General features: G+C 45.6%; 1 protein-coding gene across 1 annotated transcript in view; it reads left to right on the top strand.

The window, feature by feature from the left end:
- The first annotated feature begins 735 nt into the window (after window positions 1-735).
- Window positions 736-18,541, top strand: part of LOC119170742 (fatty-acid amide hydrolase 2-A) — a 29,183-nt gene continuing 11,377 nt past the window's right edge. The window contains exons 1-5 of the mRNA XM_075886793.1: window positions 736-1,008; window positions 11,203-11,422; window positions 13,157-13,366; window positions 14,030-14,149; window positions 17,847-18,001. Of these exons, the coding sequence (XP_075742908.1) occupies window positions 820-1,008; window positions 11,203-11,422; window positions 13,157-13,366; window positions 14,030-14,149; window positions 17,847-18,001 (894 nt within the window). The 5' untranslated portion in view covers window positions 736-819. The remainder of the gene's footprint in view (window positions 1,009-11,202; window positions 11,423-13,156; window positions 13,367-14,029; window positions 14,150-17,846; window positions 18,002-18,541) is intronic.

Consider the following 18,541-nt stretch of genomic DNA (forward strand, 5'->3'; position numbering starts at 1 on the left):
CCGACAATCTGGGGTCCTTCAGCGTACACACGCGGGTTATTTTGCATCCACCATTTCTTCCATTTCGCACCCACCAAAATACGACCGCTGGGATCAAACCGGTGACCTTCAGGTCGGCAGCCGAGCACCGTAAGCACTGACCCACAGTAGCGGACGACTGACCAATGAAAAAGTACCCTTACAAAATAAAAATGTGGGCCCCTGGTTTTGAAAACAGCTTCTATTTTGCTGACTGCGTAATTGGTACGTGTGTATTTTTTTAAGTGTGCATGTAGCAGACTTCTCATAGAAACGCGCTAGCGCGTTCTTTGAGCAAAAATATACGAAGTCATGGTTTTCATGGAGGAGAAAGGTATATAACACACATTGCTAAATTAGTCAACATGCATAAATATTCCCTTGGGACAGGAAGTGACGAAAATACCTGCACTGCCTTGGTTCGAAAAGTTGTAATTCCGAACGCCATTCAACATGGTGCACCTATATTGCTCCTTGAGATCGCCTCTCATAAGCTGAGCCCGTGTTCATGTGTCAAGCCATTTGATTGTCTCAGCTGCTTAGAGTTCAGCTGTCTTTGGTATTAGCGACGCTTTCGATGCAGGTTATCTTTTCTACTGCGCCCTGCAGCACAGGCCGTTTTCATGTGCAGCTCGCAAGCTTCGTGAGCGCGTTGTACGGTCCTTGAGTGTGCGCTATCTGCGAGATAGTGGGAGCGGCTGCCAGAATAGCAACATCCCCCGTGCACATTCAGAGTGTGATAGCTCGAAGTAGGCCACGTTATTGTATGCGGGTATTTTCTGGCCGAACGCTGCCCGTGCAATGGCTACCTTCTTTGGAAGTTGTCGTGAGCTGTTACTGGAACTAGTAATTTACTTGTGGTGCGCTGTGACGCGGATGCTTTTTGCGTTGTGGTTCTACTGGAAAAAGCCCGTACCACTGCCACCTGTAACCGACGAGCTTCTTCTTCGTTCTGCTACATCTCTCGCTGCCGACGTCAGAAATGGCGAGGTGAACTTTGTTTACAAGTTGGCTTGTACTCGGAGACGTTTATAGTTTGCGCCTAAACGTGAAGTTACGCTGAATAGAAAAAAATCAGCCTGGCAAGTGCTGTTACTTTTATTTTATTTCATTTATTCATTTCAGTATAATGTCAATTATAAATGGGGGTTTTCACAGGGTTGTTACATCCAAAAATAAAAATCACAAGCAAGGACACCGAGACGCTACAGTGCAAATCTAGGTCACGATGGAATCACATACGTTAGTAAAATTTGTACATTGGTGTGTAGACTAAATTAGTAACTAATAGCATACATCCTAAGCAGAGAAATATACGTCGGTCGCAGATATCTATACCTATGTTACAGCATCGTAGGTTACATTATATGTTAGAGGAAAAATCATCAGACAATAGCTTACATCATCCACCTAGTCAAGCTGTTTCACAACAACATATAGCCGATGGTATCCGCCAGAACCTTTGTATTTGCGGAAATAAAGCCATTTTATTCAGTTCCATACTAAACTACCAGGAAGTATTTTATTTATGAATCAACCCGACAATGCGAAGCATATATATCGATGTTACAATGAATAGCTGACTCTGTTCTAAGAATTTTCGTACGATGGTTTGTAACACCACGGAGGCGTGTAGGGCATTCCACTCCCTCACCGATAGAGGAAAAAAAGGATTAAAAAGTGTTCTTGCAAAAATAATTATCAAGAGAGAGCGGTAGTTTGTGCCGGGTGATCCTAGAGTGACTTATATTATTGTAGTCTGACGCCCTAATTTTAATTGAATTGTGCAATAGTAAGTAGATAAACTTTAAGCGATGAAGCTTCGATCTGCTGGATAGAGGAGCAAGCTATGCGCGTTGCAGTAAACTCGATAGGTGAATCTGTGCACTAGCGTTGCTTGTAGGTGAAACATACTGCTGTACGCTGCACCCTTTCAAGTGTCGATACACAGGTGGGCGTACAAGGGGACCAGGCAATATTGTCATACTCTAATATCGGACGTATAAGTGAAACATAAGCTGGAAGCTTTATCTCAGGGAGGGGTGGTTTCAGGGTACGTTTAAGAAAAAAGAGCCTGTTCATGGCTTTTTTTTTTGCTACATACTGAACGTGCGTGTCTGATAATTCCGACGTAATGTTGATACCCTTATAGCGGTATTCGTTAGCAGAACGACATGGAGCGCTGTCGGAACCATAGGCGAATTTGAGTGGGAATATTTTGCTTAGTAACTGATATCGAAACAGTTTTTTTCTTTAAAATTGAGCATATTTCGATCACGACACCACTGAAATACTCTGCTTAAAGCACTTTTATTTTGACCTGGTCCTAATTTTGCTTCACCTCGGGGTAAAGCACGCAGTCATCTGCAAATAATGTCATTTGGACTTCACAATGGGTGGCTATATTATTTATGAAGAGTAAAAATAAAAGTGGTGCCAGCACGACACCCCACGGAACTTCAAATAGCGCAGTAATAACACCAGAAGTGTGGCCACCAAGAACAAATAGGTAGCCGTGAGACGAAAATTGGTCGATCATTTTGTGTCAAGTCCACCACCAATTTGCTGCTCAAGATTGTAGATCAGTTTCTGGTGCGATACACAGTCGAACGCTTTATAGAAATGAAAGACAATTATGTCAAATGATACCCTGAGCAAGATCATGTACAAATTCGAGAAACTGCGTAACATTTGATAATCAATTTCTAAAGCCGAGTTATGAAGGGTTTTCCTCAACTTATATTGAGTTAAATTTTTTAAGATAATATGACCGAAAATTTTACCTTATGTACGTGTTAGAGAGGTATGCCGGTAGTCGTAAAATCATTGTTTATCCTGATCCTTGTACACGGAAAATATTTTAGCAATTTTTCCATCTGAGAGATTCCACATTCTTTGATTTCTGGTATAAGGGACAAACGCATTTGCTACAAGGTTCATCGCAACAATTAAAAAATGATTCGAGATGTGGTCCAGACCACTGCTTTTCTTCCCGTGGAGGTTTAGAAGCGCAGATAAGGCTCTCTCTTCAAACAACATATAGAGGGCTAGCGGTCAGTTTTTCAGGTTCGAATGATTGTTTTTCAAGACCTGTTAGCTTCTCAATTTTCTTGTCAGTTTCACTTAGTTTCTGATTTGTGATAGATTTTTCAGCTTTGTTCTCTCGAATAACGTCAGCTATACTTTTGGTTGATCATCTGGACGATGAATAAAAAAGGGTTGGTGAACGGCATTTTGAGATAGCCACCATGACCACTGCCGAATGTACGATCGGCATCTTGAGTTAGGGGTCAAATGTCGATGTTCTTGGCGATGGAAATCCCGGCTCCGTTGAAGTGCCGGTGGTGGAGACGTCACCTTTGAAGGCAGATCAGGTTTGGAAAGATGTGGTATCAGATTTTCACCGGCATCGCAGCGTTGTCGAGGCGATTGCGTCAACGCGATAGGCATTACCGATGGTCCTGTCATAGTCAGCGTTTCTTGGTCGGTAATGGTATTTATTATATTAAAGTTCAGCTTATCATTCGCACAAAACATAAATGTCTATGATGAGCACTATTACAAACGCTCAAGTACAATACCAGATATCAAACCATGAAAATGGCACTTCGAAGCATTAGGTATCGAGACGATTACAGCGTCATCACGATAGGTGAACGCATTAAAATAAAAAGAAAACTCTAAACTCGTTGTTCCCTGATTCATCAGTCATTCAGAGTTTCCACGCCCATCTCATCTTTATTTATTTGCATCAAATTCGTCGTATATTGCGTTTGATATTTTATATGCTTTGGGGTGCGGCAATTGGCAGCTTCTCCAGCATTCATTCATGCAATTTATATTCACGTGTATAGACATTCGACATTATACTGAAAACAGGGCGAGACGTTCTAACATTTATACGTATGCCACTGTTTGCAGCCATCCTCTAAACAAGGCAAGTCGTTCAATCGTTTTTTAGCATACATCTTGAATAAACACAACACTTTTGGCTAAAATGATGTTTCCTTGTTTCCTTTTTGTCGTCTTCTTCGAAAGACATGCAAATAAAAACGCTTTCTTTCCAACCTCTCGTGAGACTGGCTAAGCAAGTGAGAGAGAGAGAATCTTATTAAAGGTCCTGAAGGGGACTGGGCACCCCTTACGGGGGCAGCCCAGTGGCTCCGCCCATGTGGGGACTGGGAGTCGGAGCTCGCCAGCCACCTTTTGGGCCATCTGGATGGCCTGGTGTTGAAGGGCCTTGTCGGGGCTCCTGAGGTGGTTGATCCAGTCGTCTTTGGTGGCAGGGGACCCGAAGCTAGCATTTAGCACGGGACACTGCCACAGCATGTGACTTGAATAATACCTTGAATTTTGGCAATTGGGGCATTCTGGCCTTATATCTGGTAGGTATTTGCTGCAGATATAGGGGCTGGGGTAACTGTGCGTTTGCAGCAGTCGAAGCGTTAATTGTTGTGCTTTATTTAGTGATGAGTGAGGTGAGGAGAATTGCTCTCTAAATAACTTATAGTGCGAGCAAATTTCGTGATATGATAGGAGTGGCTCCCGGTGCGTGTTTGTGTCTCCGGCCAGTGAGCCGGACCGCGACCCCCCGCGGCACGTACGATCACGCGCGAGGTTATGGGCCAGCTAATTACCATTGGGGACCCCTGGTTGAACGTTGATCCCTTCATGACCCGGGAACCAGTGGATGTGCTTGTCTACAGTTATTTGAACAGATGCTAGAACTCTTAATGCCGCCTGGCAAAGTGTACCGTGGTGGTTTGCCAGTGCAGCGGGTTTAGAGTCGGTAAATATTGCAGAAGCGACAACAGGACAGCGCCCTGTCCTGTTGTCCTTTCTTTTCTTGTCCCGTCTTTTTAGCGCTGTTTTTTAACTTCTGTGTTCGGTAAATATTGTGTCGCGCTGCGGGAGTGCAAGAGCAAGGGCAATGGCCACTTGTTCAGCCTCGCAGGGTTTCTGTGTTTTTATGGTAAGAGCATTAAGAGCTGTTCCGTCTGGGGCGACCACCGCAGCTGCAAAGTAGGGTTTGTCCACGTATTTAGCGGCGTCTACGAAAACCACGTCTGTCGCGTGTAGGTTGGCCGCTTTTAGCAAGGCTTGAGCTCGTGCCCTTCTTCGAGTCTGATTGTGCACCGGGTGCATGTTCCTGGGGAAGGGTAGCACTGTGAGTTTATCGTGAAGGTGTTGCGGTAACGGTTCTGGTTCGTTGACTTGAGTTGGGATAGGAAGACCTATGTGTGAGAGGAGTTCCTGACCCGCAGCTGTCGAAGACAGGCGTATGAGTTGGGACATTCCTTGTGCTTCGGTGATTTCTTGGAACGTGTTATGTACCCTAAGGGCTTGCAGGCACTGCGTGCTTGTGGACATGGGTAGACCAAGTACTCGTTTCGTGCATTTTCGGATGAGGTTGTCTACTTTAGTTTCATCGCCTTTGCTCCACGATTGAGCGCAGGCAACGTAGTGAACGTGGCACATTAAGAACGCATGAAAGATGCGTAGTAAGCTCTCTTCTGTGAGTCCTGCGTGTCTATTTGCGACGCGTCGGGCGAGGTGAATGACTGCCTCAGCTTTTTTGGTCAGATGTGTGATGGTTAAGTCGTTTTTGCCATTCTCCTGCAGCGTAACGCCCAGAATTCGAACCGACGAGACTATCGGAATAACCGATCCATTCATCGCGGAGAGGTGTATGGTAGGTTCGCCTTTGGTGCAGCCGTACGGTGGTGGCAGAAGCAGGAACTCGGACTTAGATGCCAATAGTCTAAGGTGCGTGGGCTTTAAAAATGTTTGTACTGCAGTGACTGCTTCCTGAAGGCTCACTTCGATTTGTCTATCGCCCCTTCAGTGCGCCAAATAGTAATATCGTCGACGTAGAGCGCGTGTTCTACGCCTTCGATGTGTTTCAGCTTTTGCGAAAGTTTCCTGAGGGCTAAATTGAAAAGAAACGGTGAGAGCACCGACCCTTGCGGGGTGCCGCGCGGACCTAGGTTGTAGGTGTGTGGCTTGAGATCCCCAACTTTAAGTGTGGCCGTTCTGGCTCTTAGGAAAGAGCGGACGTATTCGTAGAAGCGGCGGCCTAAGCCTGCCTCCTGAATCTCGTGTAGTATATGAGCGTGGTTACAAATAAGCAGCGCACGACGTTTTACACAAGAGCGTGGCTTTTGATATCAAAAGCTTTTTCTAAGCGAGGGCTAGGATTGCTTTGAAGTCTTTGTTCCTTACTCTGAGTAATGTCTCCTGCAGCATGAGAAGTACGTCCTGCGTGGCCATAGCCGGCCTGAACCCTACTTGATTGAATGGGAAGAGGTGTTTTCACTCTGAATATTTTGTGACTCGACGGAGAATGATGTGCTCAATGACCTTACCCACACAGGATCTGAGGAAGATGGGTCGTAGACAGTCGGGCTCTAGGGGTTTGTTCGGCTTGGCAATGAGTACGACGATCGCGGCCCTCCATTCCGGTGGGACGCTCCCTTGCTCCCAAACCTCATTCATGTGGGTGGCTAGTGATTCAATGTCATGGTCAGTCAGGTTGCGCAGTAGCATGTTGGTGACTCCGCCAGGACCGAGGGCTGACTTAGTATTGAGCTCTGCTATTACCGCGCGTATTTAGGCGCTAGTTATAGCCTGCTCAAATGGGTCGTCTGTGGCCCCCGCGTAAGGTGGATAGTCTTCATGTGAGGTAGGTTCTGTGCATAGATACCGGGCTGCTGTAGCCTCTAAAATCTGTGCGTCGATAAGTTGCTGTCCTCGCGCTTTGTGTAACAGTCTATCTAGGGTTAGTCGTTGCTCTGACTTAGTGGTCTTGTCGCCGAGCAGATGCCTGAGAAGGTCCCATTTTAGACCCTTTCTCATGCATGCGTCGAGCGAATTACACACCTCATTCCACTGATTGCGTGCTAGTGACTGACTGTACTCTTTGATTTGTCGGTTGAGCAATGCAATTCTTTTTCGTAGCCTACGATTGAGTTTATGCATTCTCCATCTTTCTTGAAGACATTTGTGAGCCTCCAGGAGATGTGCCAGGTGGCTCTCCATGTGGTCTCTGTTGCGTGTTGTAGAAATATTTTTGGTAGCTTGTTTTACGTCCCGATTTAGTCTCGCAAAGAGTTCCAAGAGTGAAGAGTAATGGTTGGTGTCTTGTTTGCGTATTTGCCTAAAGAAGTCTCAGTCTACTACTTTAACGTCTCTGGGCTCGAGGCTGCCTATATTGACTGTTGTGCTACAGATAAAGTGATCGCTACCGAGGTTAGCTCGCAGATTAACCCATGTGGGATTCGATACGTTGCGTACTAGGGTCAGGTCAGGAGATGAGTCCCGTGACACTGAGTTACCTATGTGTGGGGGGGGGTAGAGAGGTCGTTAAGTAACGTAATATTGTGTTGAGTGATGTGTGTTTGTAAGTGGCGTCCTTTCTGTGTTGTGCGATTGTAACCCCATTCTACATTGGGGGCGTTGAAGTCCCCCGCGATGATGAAGGGATGATTGCCTGCTATCTGCGTCACTTTAGTTAGTAGTGTGGTGAATGTTTCTGTGCTGTGTGAAGGTGAACTGTACACGTTAAGGATAAATACCGATTGCTTAATGTGAGCGTTGGGGACAATCTCTATCATCTGATGCTCAATTTTGAGGTCTGGGCGTACTGCATGTGTCGTGTAAGCATAAGGCTTAGCCACGCAGGCGGCTATTCCTCGAGCTTTGTTCCTACAGAAGGCCTCGACTCTGTATCCGCGAAGAGCCAATCAGTTGATACGCGTTTCCTGCAGGAGAATGACGGCCGGTCGTTGGATCATAGAGCCAATGAATTGTTGTAACGTTTCTCTCCGCGTACGGAGGGTACTTGCATTCCATTGCCAAATTGTGAATGATTGTGACGACGCGTTTTTAAGGTCTAGGTATCAGCCCAGTGTGCTCACTGCGTGCCAGGTCCTCCTCCAACACCTTAGTCCTCGCGTCCATTTGTGCTAGCTATGCAGCCACCTCGATAAGTTGTTTCTGCATGCTCTCTAGGTTAGCGTTGAAAGCACTCGGCCGTGGTCTCTGCGCGGTACTGCTCTAGTATCGCGTATATATTGGCTGTGAGCCGGTCAAATCCGGATTGCTCTTCGGCCTGAGCGTCGGGCCTGCCCGTTTCTTAGCGCCGGGTATTGAGACGGGGCCGCTGATAGAGCTACCCTCGCGCGATTTGGGGGCCTGTTGTTTTGCTGGCTCTTCTTTAACGAATTGGATTTCTTTAGCCTGCTCCACATACATGTGTTTTAACTGTGCTAGTTCTGGGTCAGATTGCTGTGGCGAGTGTCCCTGACGCTGCGCTGCGCGGGCCTCACGTTTGCATGCAACCTTGTCGGCCCAGGTAGGCTGGTCAGTAGAAGTAGGATTTCGTGGGCCTAGAGGAGGTCCTTGCGGTTCGGTGGTCTTGGCAGGAACCGGCTGGGTGCTGAGGTGGGTGTTTGCTGCTGGGCTTGTTTTCATCGGCGATGACGCTGACGACGACGGCGCACCAGGTAAGGCAGCTGTTAGCGATGTCGGCATTCGCGGTTCCCGTGCAGGGTGCTTCGCCGCATAAGGCACACACTGGTTGGTTGCACACGTGTGGGTTGTTCGTTGGTAAGTGTCCGCAGTGGTCGCATACCTTGGTTGAAGGAGTGAAGCACACGTCTTGGCGATGGCCCACTTGGCCGCAGGTGTCTATTTGGCGCTTGTAAAACGTGCAGCGGTAGATGACCTGGCCGCAGTAGACGTAGGTAGGCACTTTAAGCTCGTTGAAGATCATAATCACAGTTTCAGTGTTCTTGATGCGATGCGCTCCCAGTAGGCTTGAGTTAAGCGGTTGGATTAGCATGCGGTTGAGTGCGGCGTCGTCGAAGTCAGTGTCGACGCCACGAATCACGCCTCGGCTCGTGATACTGGCAGGTGAGAAGTAGGCTGTGACCGGGTGTCTCTGGTCGGTGAGGATGATCTCTGTTACTCGACTGTACGCTGCTGCATTAGTAGCGCTGGGCGTACTGACGACAAAAATGTTTTGCATCGAGTTGTGACAAATAATGTCCTCCTCCGTTACCGACGGCGCTAGCTAAGCTGCCATGGTTAGTGCGGCAAGAATCCTGTGCGGGCTGTAGGCTTGCACGTTGAGGCCACCTCCCGGTCGCACGATGACTCGATTGTGACTACGTGGCAGCGCTGGCAGCCGGCTCGCAGCTGCGACGCGTCGTAGAGTAGCGTTAGGCGTTGCTGTCGCGCCTCGTTGCGTTCCCGACTGGCGGGCTGCGTGTGACGTCGTGCGCGATTCTTGCCGTCTTTTTAGAACGGAGAACCATCCGTTTCCTTGTGATTCCTCAGGGGTGACGTCGTCCTCCTTCATGGTAATCTGCTGCGGCATCTTGCAGCTGGCGTGCGAGCGCCGTAGGCGGGGAGGCTCGCCTAACCTCGCCTAGGCGTAGCTCGCCGGTGCAGCGAAAAGGCCTCTAAAATGATGAAAATCGAGTCCACCTTGGTGAACCAGGTGTCGAAATGTTCAGGTGAACTTCGCGGAAGATGGTCCGTGCAGCTCAGGAAGATTCCAGGCCGTTAACCGGTCAGTGAGATCTGAAATGCGGGCACATAACAATGCCCGCAATAAATTTGAGATTTATCAATTCAAACAATTCATGCCTAACGTATAGTAATTTTTGTTTTGAATTGATGACGCATTCACGATTTGGTTCAATATTTCTTGCCTGTTTTCTCTACATATTCTCGTTATGTTCTGTTTAAACAGCACAAAGAACTACGTGTCTTTAAAGGGACTCTAAATTCAAATAACAATTTACGTCAGAGTGAAAGCACAATGTATGAAAACATTTAAAGTAACAATATTATAAACAACAGTGGCCTATACTTACCAAGAAATTAAAGTAAATGCACAAGAAACAAGAACGGAAGTGCCACAGTAGGACATTTTCAAACTGATCCCGATGACATCACATGGACCACCTACAATTAACCACTAGTAAGCGATCTAAATGCACTAAATGAAGAACGTTCCGTGCTTTAGGAGACGCAATGAAATGCTGGTTGTTCGTTTTTGTTTGACTCATGAGAAAAAGAACCGCCGGACGTTACATGAGGAATGTCACGAGTGGTTCAAAAATTTTATTTTCACGTGGTTACACGGGACAGGTGATGCCATCTAGCAGGGCGCAGTTGAAATAAAAGCGTTTGCTATCTCGATGCCAATGGCGGGAAATTGATCAATGGCCCGTTCTGCTACTGTGACTCCCACTGCTTTCGGTCTGCTGATACTTGCGCAGTAAAGCTGGGCAATGTTGTGCACGGGAACAGTGACGTGAGGCGGTCCGGTCGGTCTGCTTCTTGAGGCGGGTAGTTTGAAGTGCGATAACACGACGCGGAGCACTAAAACGTGGTTTCATTTCAAAATACGCCCTTCCTTGGCACAAAAGTAACACTACGAGGTTTCTGGACCGCCATTTCAACAATCAACGTCACCTTAATAGTTGACTTTCGTGTCCCTTTAACAAAGTCTTTAAAAGAAAAAAGGCACTTGTGATACACCAATACGTGCACTAAAAATCCACTTTATCAAGAGCACAGCTTCATAGGCAGCACAAGTGCAACACAAGACATACAGTAAACATACGCTATGAGGCAACCGTGGAATGCGTATGGAGCTTTGTAAGTTTGAGATCTGAATCAGCACGAAATTAAGCAGTGGTGCTTTTCAACGAAATGAAAAAAAAAAACATTATTTTAAATGTCAGAAAACATCATTGTTCTTCGTACATAGTGTTTCCACGGGGTCATCCCTTGCGCTCCACATTAGGGCTGAAAAAAAAACGTAATAAAAGCGTAATTGCTAAGGCTGTTTGTTGCCCAAGTATGTATGCCCTTAATTGAAATATGCGAAATGCGTATAGTTGTGTTACGTAGAAATGTTGAATACTTCACCTGTCGCTTTTGTATTGAATTGGTACTCAAATTATTGTTGACCAATTGAATTATGTTGTCATATTGATACCACACACATCGCAGACAGCGATTAAAGTTTCACACATTCTTTACTGGAAACGTGGGTATTGCGTTTGCCATCTTGGCGACACCGAATCATTTCTTATGCGCATATGAATGAACGAAACGATAAAAAAAACTAATTGGGTATTCATGGTCTTCTTGTTCTTGCCCTTGTAGGTTAAAAGCGTGGACCTTGTGTCGGCCTACATCAGACGCATCCGGGAGGTGCAGCCCGTCATCAATGCTGTCGTCGAGAAAAGATTCGAAGAGGCTCTCAAAGATGCCGAGGAAGTCGACAGACTGGTGGCATCGGAAACCATGAGCTCGAGCTATATGAGCATAAAGAAGCCTCTGCTGGGGCTGCCATTCACTGTCAAGAACAGCATCGCCGTCAAAGGTCATTTACCGATGGGGGGCTTGCAATATGCCGGTTGTAGTCATGAACAAACGTAATGCCCAAGCAAGGTGGTAGATCACACATACCATGAGAAAGTTGTTTGGTCATCAGTTTTTTTAATGCAAAAATTGAACAGATGAAAGGTGAATGGTGGCGTGGCATCAAAGCCACCTTAACACTTATATAATATTTGCAAACGCACAAGCCTGCAGGTTTGACTTGCTTATATTTGAGGAGACTGGGAGGCTGAGAGAATACTCGGAGTTGGTGGCAGCTGTCGTACCTATCAGGTAAACACGTATAATGTGTCGCTATTTTCATCAAAATGTGACGCGAGGTTTTTTGCAGTACCAAAACACACGGATGGGCTCAGAACATTTGATTAAGACTCTTACACAGATACTATAACAAAAAAACATGAAGCGTTCCGAGAGTCCATAGGGAGGTATCGCGGTGTTTTGGAAACATCGGCGACAAAGTGCCAGTTAATGCTGAAGCGTTAAGAACCGTGGTTGCAATATTTTGTGGGCAATACATCACGACGAAAAAATGAGTAACAACGTGACAATGTAACGTGCTCTGCGATGTAATAAAACAACTGCACGTTTATCATTGTGCGAAATTCGTAATGGTATCACCGCATGTCTCATACACGTGTTCAGGACATATTTTGTTAATGAAGACTAAAAAACCCATATGGACTTTTGACAGATTGTTCTATACCAGCGAGTGTTCCTGTGTTAATGTTATCACTCGTGAGTAGTAGCATGAAGTGTTTTCAGGCCCTACGAGTTTGTACTCACGTACATCTGCTGGCCCGTGTAATGCCAATCTGGTCCCTTCTCAACGGGAGCTCAATCTATTTTCTAGGCAGTTAACTTTCCTTGCTTTTAACAGTGGCCTTAACTCCGGGGCTTCCTTTATTATGCAGGCATGCGAAATAACACTGCAAGCGTTGGTTACTGTGCTCACATTTACTGGCGACAGCAACGCATTACCCTCATCCGAAGGCAACCGGTTATAACTTTGCCGCTTAGCATGAAATCTCTCACCTTTTCATTGAGGGAAATTTTTAACACTGGCAGTTAACTTTTCTTGCTTTTATCAGTGGCCTTAATTCCGGGGCTTAGTTTATTATGCAGGCATGCGAAATAACACTGCAAGCGTTGGGTACAGTGCTCATGTTGACTGGCGACAGCAACGAATTACCCTCATGCGAAGGCAACCGGTTTCAACTCTGCCGCTTAGCATGGAATCTCTAACCTTTTCACTGAGTAAAATTTTTAACATTGACGGTTAACTTTCCTTGTTTTTAACAGTGGCCTTCATTCCGGGGCTTCATTAATTACGCAGGCATGCGAAATAACACTGCCAGCGTTGGGTACTGTGCTCATATTTACTGGCGACAGCAACGTTTTACCCTCATCCGAAGGCAACTGGTTTTAACTTTGCCGCTTAGCATGGAATCTCTAACCTTTTCATTGAGTGAAATTTTTAACATTGGCAGTTAACTTTCCTTGCTTTTAACAGTGGCCCTCATTGCGGGACTTGAATTAGTATGCAAGCATGCGAAATAACACTGACAGCGTTGGGTACTGTGCTCATATTTACTGGAGACAGCAACGCATTTTCCTCATCTGAAGGCAACCGGTTTTAACTTTGCCGCTTAGCATGGAATCTCTAACCATTTAATTGAGTGCAATTTTTAACATCGGAAGTGCGTTCACCTCTCAGGCTTGCGACAGGACGCCGGCTCCCTTTTCTGGCATGGGCGACGTGCCGTCAAAGATGCCCCATGTGTGGCAATGCTGCGGGAAGCCGGTGCCATCCCGCTGGCGCTGACCAACGTGCCCGAGATGTGCCTGTGGTGTGACTCAAAAAACCTGGTGGACGGTTGCACGCGGAACCCGCATGACACACGACGGAGCCCAGGTGGAAGCAGTGGTGCGTGCGGGTCTTGTACATTCAAAGTCATTCGGAAGTAGGATTGCAGTTTTTATGTTATGTGCACTGTTTTTATTAAAATTGTTGGGGTTTTACGTCCCAAAACCACCATACAATTCTGAAAAACGCCATAGAGGAGGGCTCCGGCCATTTAGGCCACTTGGGGTTATTTAATGGGCACCTAAATGTAAGCACACAAGCCTCAAGCATTTTCGCCATTAACGACCTCAAAGATCTGCAGCCGAGTAAGCTAGACACCGTGGCGGGCGTGTTTATGTTCGATATGGATCGCTGTGGGCTGGCAGCTTAATGGCCAGCCCATATTCTGGTTGAAGAAATTAATGGACATGGTAGGCCTCCGTAATGCATGAGACTGTCTTTAGGCGGTCAGCTAGGAATGACCTTAATACCAAGGAATGAGAAATCAAATCGATTACGTGAGTGACTTATATAAAGTGATAAAACTAAAAAGATTGCCGGCATGAATTGGAGTCATCACGAGCAAGATATAACATATTGAATATGACGCGATGTCATCGTTCTACAGTGAAGAAAAAGGACAGTTAATGATTTTGATGTGATATCGACCGAATGGAAGGTTGCAATATACAATATACAGTAGCCACATAAAGACAATTGTTTCTTTATTTCTGCAAACGGCAGGTGGAGAGGGAAGCCTCTTGGCAGCAGCTGGATCTCTTATTGGTCTGGGAACAGACCTCGGCGGAAGTGTGCGAATACCAGCGGCCTACTGCGGAGTATTTGGCCACAAGCCAACAACAGGTGATGTTTAAAAATCCATTATTTTGATTTTTGATGTAACGGCTTTTTCCCCTTTTACCCACCACACTATTGAGACAGTTTCCTCATATTGTTTACAATAATTCGGTCATAAATGGTGGTCCACAGAAGTTTACTGGAAAAGTAACAAAACTTCATCAGCGTAATTGTGAGAGAGGCTCTCAGGAAGTTTCTTTTTGCATTGTCTGTGTATGATTTATTGTGTAACCAGTACAAAGCACCACGACGTGTGTTGCCTTTCCAATTATGGTGCTTGATTTCACATTGAAACTGTTCAAAATGCAGCATCCGGCAAGACACCAGGAAGACTGTGTCTTTTCCCTTACGGTGCTTCAATTCGCAGTCAATATCTTCAAGATGCGGCATACACTGCCATGCACGAGGGGATCTTTGTTCTGGTCAACGACGTGTCACGTCAGCTAAACTGAAGTTCGATTTACCTTTGATGCAACCAAAATTTTTACAAACCTTATAGTCCCACTCCTAAAGTGCGTGATTACACTCGACGTGCAAGTAAGTACCAAAAGGGTTTGTCAGCGGATTTCCAAATCCCCGACAAACGTCACTGAACCAGGGATGGCACACGCATACTATACCAAGTTGTCGTGGCGTGCCTTGCCTACGGTGGTGAAGGCTGATAATGAAGCTCTCATTGGGTTCCCTCTATGTCGCCATTGTCATCTCGTTCAGACAGATCGTGATACCACTACTCAGTCGCACATTCATGAGGAAATGCATTCACATTTATCGATTCTACGTCGCCTTCCTCCGAGGGCTTCCTGCATTTAAAGTGGCTATCAACTGCCTCCATGGTCGTAGTACATCACTATAATTCTTAACGGTCCTTTATTTTACACAGCCTGCATGCTCAGCCTAACTTGGACCAATTGACTGTGTGATGTGGTGTCTGTCTCTTCCGCTCATCCCTTCTGAAGCTCTGCTTTATTACGTGTCTCTCTATAATCACGTGCTGTCACGTTATGTGACATAAATTTAAGGTCGCAAAGTTGGTGATTCATGGCATTACATGAGGACGTGATCCCGTCATGGTGATTTAGTGCATCACTTCTATTGGCATCCCAGGTGGACCATGCTCTGGTTTGATGAAGCATCTAAGGCTTGATAAACCTTCCATTTATCTCTCGTGGAAGAAACGCTAACTCCAAGTGCATGCTAAATATGTTCAACAGATCAAGGAATCGAGAGGCGAAGGAAGAAAAGAAACGAGAGAAAGAGGGGGAAGGCAAGAATGTGGCATAACCATTATGCTACCCTGCACAGTGGAAAGGGATTGGTGAGGGAAAGAAGTGTCAGGAAACAGAGACAGAATGGGCGTAACGTGGGAAGGGTAGGTCGTTTTCAATATCTGAACAGAGTGAACCGAAGAGAAGAACACTGTTGCATGAGAGTTTGTACAGCAATCTTCTTGTAAGTTACTGTAGAACCATGCATTCTTCGAGGTGGGCGAGTTCTTTGCTGTAAACATCATGAAGCCACGTAGAACATCGTTCTTTCACAATTTTCTGCAGGGAATGATATAAATAAATAAATAAATAAATTACAAGCAAGCGCGTGAGATGGTGAGGAGACAAGGATCCGGTCCTACTTCAGAGCGGCTTAGGCCGGAGTTATTGATAAAGTTGTTGCCATGACCACCAAAATCAGGCGGAAGGTTCCGGCATTAGGCTTAGTTGTTGCTGAGGTACTATCTAGAACCTGCATGGGCGCTGCAAAATACGATTAAGGACTTCACGTGGTACTACTAAGTGTGCTGCCACGCTATGCGTTTAAGGTGGTAGGCCACCTTCAAAAGTCTTTTTTTTGCGAAATACATTTTCAGGGTTTTATTTTTCTCGCACGCCCAAACATTCACATATATGTTGCAACAAAAATTATCCTCCTAGCGTCACTAGTTTCCGAGTTACAGCATGTTTTCTATACCCTATGCGAAACTACATTTCCATCTGTGGTTTCGCTTTCGAAAAATTCCAAGAGCTATGCCGCTGTCAAAGGCATGTATGGAAAGGACAGTGTGAAGAAACTGGAATGTTTTGGGCATGTCCAGAAGCGTATTGGCGGCCGCCTCAGAAAACTGAAGAATACAGTGCGTGGACTCGGTGGTAAGGGAAAGCTCAATGATGCCCTCATTCACCACCTGCAAAAGTACTATGGCATCGCCATAAGGGCTAATGGGGCGAACCTTTCTGCAATGTAAAAGGCTACCCTTGCCAGGCTTTTTCATTGCAGCTCTACCAACAAGCAGCCAAGACATGGCCTGTGTCTACTTAGACCGAAAACCTGGTGCGGATAACAAAGGGTCTAAGCACTCGGCCAAGGGAAAAATGTAGACAAAGAAGGACTTCCAAATGATGTGCTCAACAAAGTTAAAACTGTTTACAGTCATCTGTGCTCTGATGAACTTCTAATGAAGTGCCTTCATGGAAAGACTCAAAATGCCAATGAGTGTTTCAATGGTCTAATATGGCAGCGGACACCCAAAGAGGTCTACGTAAGCTTGCCTACAGTAATGTTTGCCTTGCATGATGCTGTGGCACACTTTAATAATGGCAGTGTAAGCACCCTAGAAATCCTGAGGCACGCTGACATAGAACTAGGGTACCACACGACGAAAGCTTGCATCGCCAGGAATCACCTGCGCATGTAGAATGCTAAACGCAAGTCAGCGGATGGGACAAAACAGGCTAGGAAGAGAAGACTAGCAGCCACCCGAACAAAAGGAGACAATAATGCTTCCAAAGATGGGCCCAGCTATGAATCTGGTGCATTTTAGGCCGGCACGCAAAGATTGTGATTTTTTTACAAGCTCGGAAGTCTTTGTTTTCGTTTTTTTCTGAAAATAACGATTTGCTCCAAATGTTGCGACGCAAACTTTCGTAACATATTGCTCAGCGCATACTTTCAACTGAAATTTTGCACAATAACTTACAACATATATATCTGTGCAGTGAACTAGAATAAAAGAAATCCATCGAATCTTTTTCAGTTCACAGCTGAATTCTCCAACAGGTTCAGTCTAAATTGGCTCTTTTTCGCTTTTTTAGTTTTTTTAATATTACTTTCTTGATATTCGCTGCATAATATTTATTCTAGTTCACTGCATAGCTCCAGCCATTAGTTACCCAAATGTCAAAGCTTTACTGAATAAAGCCACCTATTAGTCACTTATCACAGCTGACGTGGCTAGCACTTTTAATGCAATTTTTCACAAAGATTACCTCCAAATAACTAAATATTCAATATTTTGCACTGTAAATAGCTAGGTAAATTAAATAGGACATGCTGGTTTTTGAGAAAAACGTTACTTCAACGCTGCCTGCCCTTAAAAAATTTTTCTTGTTGAATGGCCTACCACCTTAACGCGCACGCACAAAGCACTTAGAAAGGGTACAGTGATGGCAGGTGACGTGATGCAAGTACGCCAACATTGGCAGCGGTGCGCGCAAAAGTGACACGGTTTGAAAGTTTTCCAAGAAATCTAGCTGCCACGTGCCACAAGCAGCATAAGCGAGGAATGACAGCTCAAAAGCCGAGACGATATTTTTTCCAACGACGAGGTGCTTTTGGAAAGCAGCAGCATTCCTAAATGAAGATATGCTTGCTTAGGTAAGAGTTACACTGTGAGTAAATTTCTTCCTTTTTGTGCACTGCCCAAGCGCAGGAGTAGTGCCCATCACTGGTCTTATGCCCGATGTGGGAGAAAACCTGGCTCAGTTTCTGTGCGTGGGACCCATGGCCCGGTTCGCGGAAGACTTACCACTGATGCTGAAAGTACTGGCAGGAAGTGCCACTGACGTGTTGAGACTAAATGAAAAGGTGCGTACGTTTCTATATGGCTATGCGATTGTAATGCACGTCATCAAACACTGTCAACACACACAATGGCAGGCACGTCGGCAAAAGAGGTCCCAGACTCCTCCTTCCCGATATTCGTCCAGTCGGCCATATTGACGGGCCACTTTTTTGTGTTTTCTATGGAACTACTTTCTTTCAAAAATTAGGCCTCGATGAAAATGTTTTTGTCTACTTGCCTGCGCAGTAGTAATAAAATGTTAATAAAAAGCGGTATTAACAAGCAGTAATAAAAAGTGGTAATAAAAAGCGCGTGCACAAAATGCCCGCTGTTTGGCTGTGTTTTTTGCACATATTCACATTGACAAGGTGATACGAACATACCCAACCCTAAGCTCTTCCAAGCTTGTCATGTTTGCATCAGGTGTGTACATGTGTGGAGCTGGTCCTGTGTAACGACTGCAGAAAAAAAGTTTTCTTTATGTTCTGAAGTTTTCTTGGTATTTCTAGGATATTGTGCAGGAATTTCAAGCTGCGGTTCTCAACCAAAAATAAGAACGCTCG

Source organism: Rhipicephalus microplus, chromosome 2, assembly GCF_043290135.1.
Source record: "Rhipicephalus microplus isolate Deutch F79 chromosome 2, USDA_Rmic, whole genome shotgun sequence".
Classification (NCBI taxonomy): Eukaryota; Metazoa; Arthropoda; class Arachnida; order Ixodida; family Ixodidae; genus Rhipicephalus; species Rhipicephalus microplus.